Source organism: Pecten maximus, chromosome 4 (genome assembly GCF_902652985.1).
Source record: "Pecten maximus chromosome 4, xPecMax1.1, whole genome shotgun sequence".
In the NCBI taxonomy this organism is placed as follows: Eukaryota; Metazoa; Mollusca; class Bivalvia; order Pectinida; family Pectinidae; genus Pecten; species Pecten maximus.
The window spans coordinates 46,198,440-46,212,710 of NC_047018.1; the positions used below are offsets into that span (position 1 = coordinate 46,198,440).

Below are 14,271 nucleotides of genomic sequence, written 5' to 3' on the forward strand. Positions count from 1 at the left end.
TACTTCAAACTTTAGGTAAGGGGTTATATGAGGGTGGAGCCACATTTACTTCAAACTTCAGGTAAGGGTTATATAAGGGTGGAGCCACATTTACTTCAAACTTCAGGTAAGGGGTTATATAAGGGTGGAGCCACATTTACTTCAAACTTCAGGTAAGGGGTTATATAAGGGTGGAGCCACATTTACTTCAAACTTCAGGTAAGGGGTTATATAAGGGTGGAGCCACATTTACTTCAAACTTCAGGTAAGGGGTTATATAAGGGTGGAGCCACATTTACTTCAAACTTTAGGTAAGGGGTTATATAAGGGAGGAGCCACATTTACTTCAAACTTTAGGTAAGGGGTTATATGAGGGAGGAGCCACATTTACTTCAAACTTTAGGTAAGGGGTTATATAAGGGAGGGGCCACATTTACTTCAAACTTTAGGTAAGGGGTTATATGAGGGTGGAGCCACATTTACTTCAAACTTTAGGTAAGGGGTTATATAAGGGTGGAGCCACATTTACTTCAAACTTTAGTTAAGGGGTTATATGAGGGAGGAGCCACATTTACTTCAAACTTTAGGTAAGGGGTTATATGACAGAAATCAATAAGCAGGAAATCTCATAACAAACTCTCGTCTGAAGAAATGGTACACAACCACTTTTCCCTTCCCTTAACTTCTTTGCAAGAACTTATGTATACTGACCAACAGATGGACACCTCTAGGTTCTAGTATAGGTGTATACATCCTGGTCCTGGTCGTTTCATCAGCATGCATTGCTTACGGAAATTCCTTAACTTAATTTAAGGCAACTTTGACCCTTAACTAAGCCTTTTAGCCTTGAATACATGCAATATTTAATGCATTTCCTATCGAAAATTTCAAGTTAAGAAATTTCCTCAAGATAATTATTATATTGATCAAATAAGAGCCAATAGAAATCAATTACTTTGAAAGTAGGTCAAGGTAATTAACTTGAACAAACTTTGTAGGTCTTTAATCCCAGCATGCTACAGGCTCAATATCATGACCCTGGACCTTTTTCTCGTTGAGAAGAAGACCTTTAAAGATTTTCCTGAAATAATGTTTCATTCAATAACTTTATTTAAACTATTTAGAGTTTATGGTACAGAACTGATGGTTATTGTCAAATGCTTTGATCAACATTTGTGTGGGTAGACACTAGTCTATTGTGTGGATGCCGATACCCTACTCCCGAGATTTCACATGTCAAACCGTTCAGAGATAGTCAGTGCAACAGCAAAATTAATCTTGACATCTCGTGGAAGAATCTCAATACATGTGGCAAATGTATCTCGAAAATACCGTTAAAATTCCCAAAACAGAGGAAATACAACCCATAACGTTAGACTTGATAAGTCCACGAATGTAAAACATGGGGAGCGAAATTTACACACTCAGCCATCCTGTCAGAACAAATAATCTACGACCATTCTCAGATGTTCCGTGTTTCTCTAACATCGCTGTAATCTATAGCCATACTTGGCAAAGTCTGTGATTAAATTATTTAGATTCTGACTTCAGCGTCTGTAAAGTTTCCAGCGTTTCTTATACAGCGGATGAAATCAATGTTTCCAGACATTAAAAGTATGCCTACCGGTAGATATGAGCATCGCCCTTACCCGGTATTTTGGGAAGTTTGGTACTCCCGATTTAAATACAGTTCAGACACAAAGTATTTCATATACCCATGGAAATATGCTTTAATAGATACTTTCAGTTTTTGAGTTTGCAATTTTTCAACCAGAAATAAAGTTGAAGTGTTATTCAAACTCAGGATTCGAAAACATTATTATTTACACAACACTATAATTTTAATAAAACAATTGAAAGTTGAAAAATAAACGAATGTGCCGAAGCTATTTTGTCTGAATGAAATTATTGTTATATACAAATCAATCAGTGATTTAAAATCCTCTGTCTGTATGAATCTTTTTTATGTCTTAACTAAACCCTGAAATAACAGAAATAAACCATACTTTCAAATTCAATTTTTTTTTTATTACTCGCACATCAATAATTGCATCTAATAATGGTTATTTAACAAACAAAATCTTATTTGGAGAGTTCTGTAAACCATTAAGTTTATTTTCCTTCAGATGTGCTCCAATCAGAATAATGATTTTGAGATTGAAATTGGAAATAAATGCATGCTTGTTGAGATTTTGTATAAAGATTTATGGTCTGAATTTGTGTGCCGTTATGTAGATTTGATAATCTTTTTTTCCCCACACTGTTATGAAGAGTAGATTATGCCGACATAGGGTGTGTACTTGTGTCCTGATCTGATATAGATTTCTCCCTCTGTTGTAAAACAGTTCTCATTTATATAACACCCATATAATGAAAATCTTTAAAGCACTCTGCACCAATCCCACATACTCTTCAATCTGACGATTGATTACGTCTGTCTGTCTTTCCAGTGTTCATTTACATCCTCCCCACCGCCACATTTGTCACTGCGTTAAGCTGTAATTATGTGGGTCATTATTAAATATATATGCCGTCCACTCCGATAATTACCTATAGCGGCGCCAGTATCACAAACAATGTCTACTTTATCAGACATTTATCTACCATACCGTATTTATTTGCAAATAAACCCCCGCCACAAATATATACTTAGCCCCTTTCTTCATTTTTGCAGATTCATCAATTTTATGATAACAAGCATGCTGAGTAATTGCTAAAGCAATACATATCCCTTACCTTCCACTGATATAAATAGTAACAGTGACCTTAACCTTGACCCAAAAACCCTAAAACTCAAACTTGATCTGTAGTTACTCATACTAAAGTTACATACCAACTTTCAATAACATACATTCGAAGCATGGCTGAGAAAAGTGGAGAAAACTGAGCGGACAGACAGACAGACGGACAGACGGGGAGGAAACCCATAGACCCCCTGGTTTTACCTGTAGCAGTTTGTGTTTCTCAGGAATTGAGAAACGGATCTTTCTGTGATGTCGTGTTTGTGTCCTTGGGCAAGACACTTATATATCCCTTATTGTTCTGAATGGCATGTGATTGGATTATCAAAAATTGTTCAGTGAGGTAGCCACAAGCTACTACAAAGAGACTCTGCCTCAAATTGACTCTGCCAGTTCAAGGTATGATAAATACAATAAACAAACAAACCCTTAATTACAAACTGGTAATTGTGCAAGCTAACTGCTCTTGAATAAGTGTAGATATTCTTACCTTTCGCACTGCAAAGGCTCGGATAACAATGTTTGGAAATTTCTGACAACCAAGATAGCGGACCCCGATTGGACCATACTTATGTTCCACATCTAAGTCTGTGGGCCAGAAACATGGGTGGCTCTGTAATGAAAAATGAGGCTGATTGGTTTGTTTGTTTTTTGTTTAACGTCCTATTAACAGCCATGGGTCATTTAAGAACGTACCAGGTTTTTTTTTAAAGGTGGAGGAAAGCCGGAGTACCCGGAGAAAAACCACCGGCCTACGGTCAGTACCTGGCTACTGTCCAACGTTGGTTTCGAAATCGCAACCCAGAGGTGGAGGGCTAGTGTTAAAGTGTCGGACACCTTAACCACTCGGCCACCGTGGCCCCAAAAAGAGGCTGATTGGTTTTACTGGTCATTTGACTACCAAAGTAGGAACTCAAGGTTTGTGTAATATCATTAAAAGTTTAATACTTCACTAGTACTTGGGTCTTTAGAAAGAGCTGATGACCATTTATATAAAGGCCACGTTGGCCTCTTGTTTTCAGATATGTCCAAAATCCAAGATTGTCAATCATCTTAAAAATCTTCATCTTAGGTTTAGGTATGGGAAAAGCTGAAACCTTTCTGGAACATGCAATCCCTACCAACATATATACAGGGCATCCAGTAGACCCTTGAGAGTATGTTTTTGACTCTCCAAAATTAGATCCGACTCTTGACTTTGAAGGAGCATGTCTATTAGACATAATGTTTTGACCCTTCATATTTCTGAGAAAAGGCGATTTGACTTCTGAAATTGGTAAAAGTCAAGGGTCAACAGGATGCCCTGAACATAATAAGCAAATCTGAAATCCAAGATGTTGTCATGAAAAACAACACCACATGATCTGCCAAGATTCCTCAGGATCTTTCCTGATAAGTTTCGACAAAATTCCATTAGAAGACAAATTTGTTTTTGAAGATTGTTGTTATATATCTTGTATTGTGGACTGACACAAAAAATATAAACACTTGGTAGGTAATTTCTAGTTATTTCAACCAAATTCACCACCTCAGATTCAATTCTTCACCACCTCAGATTCAATTCCTGGTGGTTAAGTTGTAATAAAATTCTGCCGATTAAACTGGAAAAGAAGCTTTAAATGTGTTTTTTAAGACGACAGCTATGACGGCCATTTTAGATTTCAGACCAACCAAAAAAAAAAAAAAAAAAATTGGCATGACAGCATTCTAGGGATCAACCAAATCCCAATGGCAGAATTGGAAAAGAAGTTCAAAATGTCAAAACAGTTTGCAGCATACAACAACCATCAGGCTGAAACACTGTAGTGGAACATGGATTTTAGGATCTTGTTTTATTTTTAAAGTTCAGCAGACCTACAGTTCATGTACTTGTTTTTCTTTTTTTCTTTCAGGAATTTTGTTGTAAGGGAAATAACATGTAAAACAAAAACAAAATGACTTACCCGGGAATATTTGACGTCATTGAGAACCACTAAGGACATAATTTTGTAGTCGTAAATGAGGCGCCAAATGTCGTTGACTGTGTTTTGCATAGGCCATTGTGTAACTAGGAAGTTATTTTCCTGATAGTAACCCTGCAATTTACAACATACATTATAGACTGACGGAGTATTAAAGGGGCACTCCTTTGTTTGAATAAAGTTTAGGTCTTCAAAATTAAACATATATAAATTAAGTTATAATCTTCACATTAATGCGGCAGTTTTACTCTCAAGATAAACCAAAGTTCTTTGAGTATTAAGTCCTGAAAATTCTTTATTCGACCCGTGGAAGTATCATTAATTACCGCAAAGACATACAGTATTTGTATACGATACGCCTTTTTCTGGTACATTTCGGCGGTAATTTCATTACATGTAGGCACAAACACTCATATAATCATTTTTCGGATATAGTTTTCATCATTAGAAATTGTGTATGTTTCTGATGTCCGAACAAAGGAACGCCCATTAAAATTCAATCAAAGTGCCAGTGGTAAGTAACAAAAGACTGAGAATGAACACAACATGGCTATAATATTTCGATTGACAAATTAAGATTTTAAATATAAGGATTGAGGAGTAAATAAGAAGTCTTTGATTTTCCCTGTATTAACACATATCTTTAAACAAAAGTTACTCATATGAGTAATATTGATGTTTAATTTGACAATAAAAATATGAAAATAATTTTTATTTGCAAATTTTTTGTTGATGGCCATATCGACATCTTGCATTGTATATTGATAGGTAATGAAGTTGATAGTCCAACTTATGTACATTTCTGAGTATAAGTTCCAATACTTACATCAATAAACACTGCGTTGATGAAGTCTGTCCCGTTATCGCTGGACTCCGACGTCAACAGATACGGTCGAGCTCTCTCCGCTGAAACAGATACTGGTATTAAAAAGCTGGTAACCATTTGTTGCATGGCTTCCGTCTGTCCATTCTTTTTTTTTTTTTTTTTTTTTGTAAAGTCTTGTAAGAACACCTGAGCAGAATCCCGAGGGGATTTCACTAAATTTTGTCTAGGTTGAGAGGATTCAATAAAAGATTGTGTCCTTTTCCATCCTGATTTGTGCAACAAAATGATCGAGGCCCAATACTGGGGAACTTGGATAAATTGTAAAACTATTACAGTGTAATACAATGCCTTCTGCTTTTACTTATGCAGGTCAAATTTGAAAGGTATAAATATAGTAGCAGTGACCTACTTTTGCTTATATTGACCTACTTCTGACACACTGCCCACCTAAGATAAACCCAAACACCAATCTTACAAGTCACAATAGATATACCTTGTAAGATAATGGTCTGAAAAATGTATTTAGCCTTTCAAATTGAAGGTCAAATTTCAAAACCAGCATACTGAGTATTGCTGAAGTAATACGTCATGTCCCCTACCAGCCCAGGTTGCTAGCTATTATGGTCCTTTACAAGTGCCTAAAGTTTGATCCAAATCCCTTACGGAAGGAAGCCCTAGAGCATCGACAATGATTTTCGAGAAATTGTAATGACCTTCACCCAACAACCCTTGCACTCATATAATGTCCCTCAATGAAATCCGCAAGAGTGCTAAAAAGGATTGCCTTTTTGAAAAAAAAAGTATTAATGACCTTGACCTTGATTCAACAACTCTGAAATTCAAACTTTTCCAAGATATTATAAGTCCTTGATAATTGTGTGAAGTTTTGATCAAAATCCCTCAAGGAATGAAGTGGTTAGAGTGCTGACAAAGGATTTTCTAAAGAATAGTAACTATGACCTTGACCTTAAACCCAACAACTCTGAAACTCAAACTTTTGCCGTGATTTTATAGTCCTTTATCATTGTGTGAAGCATGATGAAAATACCTTAAGGAATGAAGCCCCTGGAGTGCTGACAGTGCACTTCAGTGTTACATACATATGTAACAGAGAAGACATCAAGTCGCCCCGTGGGTTTCACCAGTAGGGGACCAATAGTTAGAGCAGAAAGTGATGTAATTCTCATGCCTGACACAATCTTCTCAAGCTGGTACTCCGATAATCTTTACAATTCATTTAAGCATTGATGTAATTTTTTTTTAGTTTCATCGGGGTATGAAACAAATTTTGTTTGCAAACTTTATGAATCCACATTTTAAAAATTTGTTTCATACCCCGATGAAACTAAAAAATAATTGACATCAACGCTTATAATTAATTTTTGAAAATGATTTTCTAATTTAGAACATGTTTTGTGTACAATTTTACTGGTTTTAAATGGGATTCTTTTTCTCAAATCAATACTCAAATCAATACGCAACGTCAATTGTCGTATTGTGACGTCACATTTTTCGCGCCATTCTCGGAATTAATAAATTAGGAGCATTATGTAAAGGTCCATCATAAATAATGGAGATTTTATCAAATAAAGGGTAATTATACTGTTTAATATGACACATAAACTAGAGGCATTCTACAAAGATTGATAAATGAGGGGTATTTGTAATATAAAGATTTCAATCAACTCTCTGAAGTAACTCACGTGGAAGTAACATGATGTCACGACTTTTTGTCCTATTTTCTGATCGGTGTCCTCCAGCGCAGTCTCCAATACTCAGTCGTGTTGCAATGTTTTTTATTATCTAGAAAAAGAAGATTCAACACATCTGACTGGCGTATGATTCAACACATCTGACTACAGTATGATTCAACACATCTGACTACAGTATAATTCAACATATCTGATTACAGTATGATTCAACACATCTGACTACAGCATGATTCAACATATCTGATTACAGTATAATTCAACATATCTGATTACAGTATATAATTCAACACATCTAATTACAGTATAATTCAACATATCTGATTACAGTATAATTCAACATATCTGATTACAGTATAATTCAACACACCTGATAGCTTATAGGTAATGCTTATTTTGTTACAGACAAAAAACCTACTTGGTGTTCTTTTTCAAATCCATGCAGACGTGTCCGCGGATCTTTAACAGCGAGTCGCTGGACCACGGCAGGGAGTTGTGCAGACGGCACCACAGTCGTCCCACACTGGATATGCATAGCTGCGGCTTCGTAAATAAGGCGATATTGGTACTGTAAGAGAACAAGATTCAACTTGTGCAGCAAAACTATTCAACATTTTCCAGGTTTGGGTGAAAATTGAGTCTGGCCAACAAATTTTAATCAATGGAAAGAATTAAGGATGCAGAATATGGGCGCAATTGAGTTATTCAAATATAAACACCGAAAAAAAAGGGCAGAACATCTGGTATATCTACTGAATCGTGAGAAAAATATCCAATATCTTAATCTCTTATCAAACTTTCTGATGTACCAGTTATTTTAGAGTTAAAATGTTGCAAAAATTCCATCATGTCTGCTGAGGAACCAGTACTGGTCAGGATATCGGAGACTGACTTTTATGGACAAGTTAGGTTGAACCAATGATCCATTAATGTACAGAACACTTACCAGTGTGCGAACCATATTTTTTCTGAACTTCCGGAGATGAAGGACAGTACTGTATATGTCAATACAGCCTTCTTTCTCTAGCTGTTTCAGGCAACAGTCCAGGGCTATAAATACAGACGTCTTACCCCCACCACACCTGATAAAAAATACCGCGACTGTTTAGATACGAACATCAACATTTATCACAATGTAATTCCTTCACAAGGTAACGATTACTGACCAACATCACAGGTACTCATTACACAGGTAAACATACAAACAAAATATCCTTTTTTTTAGATCCCAGGCATATACATGTATAAATATTGAGTGTTTAAATCCAAAACGCCATTGTCAGATAAAACACATACCTGGTAGTGTTAACAATGACCTTGACCTTTATGACGGAGATTACTAATGGTAACCAAACAATCGTGATTTCCTGTTTTATAAATTAATTCTATCTTAGCACTTTCAGACTTACCTGCAGTGGACAAGGATGGGCCCAGTGACTCCCAGCGTGTATGTGTTAACACGGCGTATACAGTCGAGGAGAAATCCTGGGTCGGTAGCTTCATCATTGAATCCTACCATCTCAAAATGCTTGATACTTCTCTCCTCCCTGGCTCCATCCTGTAACCATCATTGTATGACTGATCAGATATTGACTGATATCAACACCTTTCATGGCTTTGCCTACCATAATTGCCACAGCTTCCATTGCCAAGGTTATCATACACCTCAACCTTCCTTTGCCATGCCTACCATACACCTCAGCCTTCCATCACCATGCCTACCATATACCTCAGCCTCCCATTGACATGCCTACCATATACATCAACCTCCCATTGCCATGCTTACCATTTACCTCAACCTCCCATCACCATGCCTACCATATACCTCAGCCTTCCATTGCCAATGCTTACCATATACCTCAGCCTTCCATTGCCAAGGTTATCATACACCACAGCCTTCCATTGCCAAGGTTATCATACACCACAGCCTTCCATCACCATGCCTACCATATACCACAACCTTCCATTGCCATGCTTACCATATACCTCAGCCTTCCATTGCCATGCCTACCATATACCACAACCTTCCATTGCCATGCCTACCATATACCTCAGCCTTCCATTGCCATGCCTACCATATACCTCAGCCTTCCATTGCCATGCCTACCATTTACCTCAACCTTCCATTGCCATGCCTACCATATACCTCAACCTTCCAACGATTGCCTACTATATACCTAAACCTTGTCATGCCTATCGGCACCACAGCCTTCCATTGCCATGCCTACAATATACCACAGTCTTTCATTGCCATGCCTAACATACACCTCAACCTTTTATTGCCAATAATTGCCTACCATATACCTGAACCTTGTCATGCCTATCGGCACCACAGCCTTCCATTGACAAGCTTTTACTAATGTCACAACATTTCGTATTAAAGTTTACTTTTGATAGTTTTTTTTAGCCAAAACAGCTATTGGTATCAATTTTTAAATCTACGAACAAAAACTTCACGTCAGCTTTTTTAATAAAAGTTGAGGCCTTTGCTGAAGCAGAAAATAGAAGCTTTTTGAACTTTAGTTCAATGATTAGTCATTGCCTTTGAAAAGATTGCAATTGGAGAACAACATTATTGAGCATTTCTAGGGCTGAGTAGATCAGGGAACGATTAGCAAGCGTAAACGAGATAGTTATTCTGACAAATTGAATGATATCCTTTGTTTGCTGTTCCAAAGTGAAAACAAATCAGGAAAACTGAAATTGATGTTTGCTGGATTCAAATAAAATTCCAGTACAGACAATAATTGGAAACTGAAACAGAATTTACTGAAACAGGAGCTAAATTACCATGATGAATGTGATCTAAATCTGCCTAGCTCTTTACATCGATTGCTCACTCTGTCAACTGTGTGGATTGACTCACACAAAACGTTGTGTCACAATTTCCACATCTGACAGAACAAATTTACATCATTACAGAACTTTGTTATAGAACATTACAGCATTACAGATCATCAAATAAATAAAGAATAGTGCCACATCATAACAGAATAGCGCTACATCATTACTGAATAGCACTAATTCATCACAAAATAGCACTAATTCATTACAGAATAGCACTAATTCATTACAGAATAGTGATAAATCATTATAGAATAGCACATCTTTATAGAATTGCACTTCATCATTATAGTATTAGCCCTCCATAATTGCATAATAGCGCTACATCATAACAGAATAGCGCTACATCATTACATAATAGCGCTACATCATTACAGAATAGCACTACATCATTACAGAATACCGCTACATCATTACAGAATAGCGCTACCTCACAGAATACTGCTACATCATTACAGAATAGGGCTACCTCACAGAATACTGCTACATCATTACAGTATAGCGCTACATCACAGAAAACTGCTACATCATTACAGAATAGCACTACATCATTGTTACAGAATAGAATTACATGATTAAAGAATAGCACTTAATGACACAGAAAATCATTCAGAAAAGCACATCTATTTCCTACCATCTTTGAATGACTAATTGTTGTGTAGTTAAACTACTGAAGACATTATCAAACTTTACTCATCACCCAAATTTTAGGTAGGTCCTTTGGGGTCAGGTCACAAACAACTGAAATCAAACTGCCTATGTCACCTTCCTTCTCACAGAAAACTTAATTTCAATCAAAGCAATTATTTATGTGACTGCAAAAATACCTCACGAAATTGAATTTTCTCATAGCAATTTATAAACACAAAAAGATTGAAAATGATCACATTTCAGTAACCTTGGTGTCTTTCAATCAGTTTATCAGAATTACTGTCTAAAACAAAGACTGATCACACATTTGTGAGGACATTCCTAAAACTCTACAACAAATTCGACAATAGCAATTAATTATAAGCATTGTGATTAAAATGTTTCAGATTTCTGAGATATCACAGTCCTTCGAATAACCTTTATACTTTATATCATAATAAGATTTAACTTAATTTGAATATGTTTTTTTCTGGAAAATCTAAGAATTTCCTTTTTTAAATAAATGTTTTAGTTAATTTGATTTTGATGAGAACTTTAATTATTGCTCCCCGTATCATCAAGTAATCTTTCCTTAATTACAAGTTGTTGATAAAAGACTTTTCAATCAGAATTTTTATCTTTCCCACTTTCCCATCAATTAAGTTGGTTTAAACAGAAATATCCTTTGAGTTCAAATTTAATGTTTGACAGACTAAAAATTGTCTGTAATTACAACATGACGATGCCCTAGCTGCTCTGTACCATGTAACAATGTGTTCCGTGCAGAAGGGGTCAAAGGTGACCTTTGACCCTTTAGTCACCTGTGACCCTTTAATCTTGACCAATAACGACCAGAATGTGGTCTAAAACTTAGTACAGCAGTAGTGCTGTTGATATGAACCAAATCTGCTTTGAGGTTCTCGGGACATGTCAGTGATTTGGAACAGGACAAGATGGGACACGACAAGACAGGACATGACAAGATCGGAAACGACAAAACGGGACATGACAAGATGGGACATGACAAGATGGGACATGACAAGACTGGACACGACAAGACAGGACATGACAAGATGGGACATGACAAGATGGGACATGACAAGATGGGACATGACAAGACTGGACACGACAAGAAGGGACACGACAAGACTGGACACGACAAGACGGGACACGACAAGACGGGACACGACAAGATGGGACACGACAAGACGGGACACGACAAGACTGGACATGACAAGACGGGACACATCAAGAAGGGGCACAAGACTTGACACAAGATTGGACCAACAAGATGGAAGACATCAAGATGGGACATGGTAAGACTGGACACTTCAAAGATGGGACACCACGAGATGGGACAAGACAACACAGGACAAGACAAGATGGGACACGACAAGACAGACATAGGACCATCACCCTATTAAATGCCAGGGGTATAAAAATTGGTATAAAGCAATTATTTAAACTGAAAATTCTTCCTGCATTTGATCCAGATTACAGCTTTTCCTGGTACAATCATTGTTTATTTAAGACCTGCTTTAAATCCAAATTTGAGTAATTGTTTTGAATTGTTTAACTTAATGGTTAATTAACGATGGTTTTCCCTGCGTACAAACTGAATGTGTGTGGGGAGTGTGAGTTTTAGGAGGCTGCATGTTCATCAGTCTGTTTGCGTCCATGTGATCGCGTGGAACTGCAGATACCTAAATTTATCGTGCTACCACTGTCACCATGCAATTTGTAATAACAACGCAATTTGTGATAACAATTTTCGAAGTTACTTTAACCAGATAAATTGGCAACAGATGCGATGATCGATAATCTTTCCTTTGTACATGTTTCAACCTATTTCTAGTAAAAAATAACTATTAATTATCGATAATGACATTAAAAAAAGTTAATTTTAAAAATTGCGTCGAGTTGCAATTGCGTGGTCACATCAATGCAATTTGTAATAAAAATTTCAAAGTAATTTTAAATCAGGATAAATTTCTTTTCTTCCTCACAGGGGCTAATTCTCGACTAAAAAATGCAAAAGGTGAAATATCCATGAAAATGTTACCCCCATGTATTACACTGGTTAAGTTAAATATATTACATTTTAGAATATATATCCATTATCTGCCAACTATTTAACCTGTTTGTATATTATCAGGTTCTTTAACAGCTATCAACACCTTTATGTGTTAAGACTGACTGAGATCATCCTAGCCATCCAGTACATGATTATTGATTTTTGCATAATGATTAATTTTCATGTCATAACCGGATATACATTATACCCTGATGTCTGCTAGTCCGTGTCACCGTCCTACAGTCATCAAATATTGGGTCAGAGCCCTTCAAGGGTTAAAGTTCTCAATCTTAATGCCCTACACTCATCAAAAACTGGGTCAGAGCCCTTCAAGGGTTAAAGTTCTCAATCTTAATGCCCTACACTCATTAAATACTGGGTCAGAGCCCTTCAAGGGTTAAAGTTCTCAATCTTAATATCCTACAGTCATTAAATACTGGGTCAGAGCCCTTCAAGGGTTAAAGTTCAAAAGGGTCCCAACTGAATGCCCTACGGTCATCAAATATTGGGTCAGAACCCTTCAAGGGTTAAAGTTCAAAAGGACAACCTCAATTTTAATGCCTTTCAGTCATCAAATATTGGGTCAGAGCCCTTCAAGGGTTAAAGTTCAAAAGGGTCCCAACCGAAAGCCCTACAGTCATCAAATACAGGATCAGAGCCCTTCAATTAAGGGTTAAAGTTCTCAAATCTTAATGCCTTTCAGCCATCAAATATTGAGTCAGAGTCTTTCAAGGGTTAAAGTTCAAAAGGACAACCTCAATCTTAATGCCTTTTAATCATCAAATATCGGGTCAGTGCGCTCCAAAGGTTAAAGTTCAAAGGGTTACCTCAATTTAATGCCCTTCAGCCATTAAATACTCTGTGTGAGCGCTTCAAAGGTTAAAGTTCAAAAGGGTTACCTCAATCTTAATGCATCATAATATCCCATTTGTATCTCTCAAAGTAATAGTCCATCTTAATGTCTAAACCTTACCTGGATTATTCTTAATTTTCAAAAACTGAATTTTGCCATTTTGATTCTGATCAAAATTTGAATGAAATAACGGGCATAGCTTCAGACTTTTTCAAGATTTGAGCAGATTATGTCATTGGTCGATGTAAGGCTGATATGATAACAATGGTGAGGTAAGGTACTTAATTTGAATCACCAGGATTGAAGCTTCTATGAACTTGATGCTGGAGGTAGGATAGTCTCAATTCCCTGTACATTTAAACATTATATTTAAAAACATTTAGCCTTTTTAAGTTACAAATGGGCAGGATTTTACAACTTCAAATCAATTCAGTTATTTTAATATGGTAAGATTTGATTCTTCAATTTTCGTATCAATTTCTAACCTAGATTTTTTTTTTTCAAATCAAAGGAACGGAAAAAACTGATATTGGGGTCTGAGCTAGACTGAGTATACTGGATAATATCCATACTGAATTAGCAATGGGTTCACTCCTGGTACCTGTGATTCTGCTGCGTGAGTGCTGAACGATTCTTCAAGTAGGATATGAAACT

General features: G+C 36.6%; 1 protein-coding gene across 1 annotated transcript in view; it reads right to left on the bottom strand.

Annotated features, from left to right (window-relative positions):
• The window catches only part of LOC117326258 (receptor-type tyrosine-protein phosphatase mu-like), an 85,699-nt gene that overhangs the window by 16,727 nt on the left and 54,701 nt on the right, over positions 1-14,271 (bottom strand). Inside the window, exons 7-13 of the mRNA XM_033882937.1 lie at positions 8,626-8,774; positions 8,163-8,298; positions 7,635-7,784; positions 7,211-7,310; positions 5,508-5,587; positions 4,664-4,795; positions 3,211-3,333 (exon numbers count right to left, since the gene is read on the bottom strand). Of these exons, the coding sequence (XP_033738828.1) occupies positions 3,211-3,333; positions 4,664-4,795; positions 5,508-5,587; positions 7,211-7,310; positions 7,635-7,784; positions 8,163-8,298; positions 8,626-8,774 (870 nt within the window). The remainder of the gene's footprint in view (positions 1-3,210; positions 3,334-4,663; positions 4,796-5,507; positions 5,588-7,210; positions 7,311-7,634; positions 7,785-8,162; positions 8,299-8,625; positions 8,775-14,271) is intronic.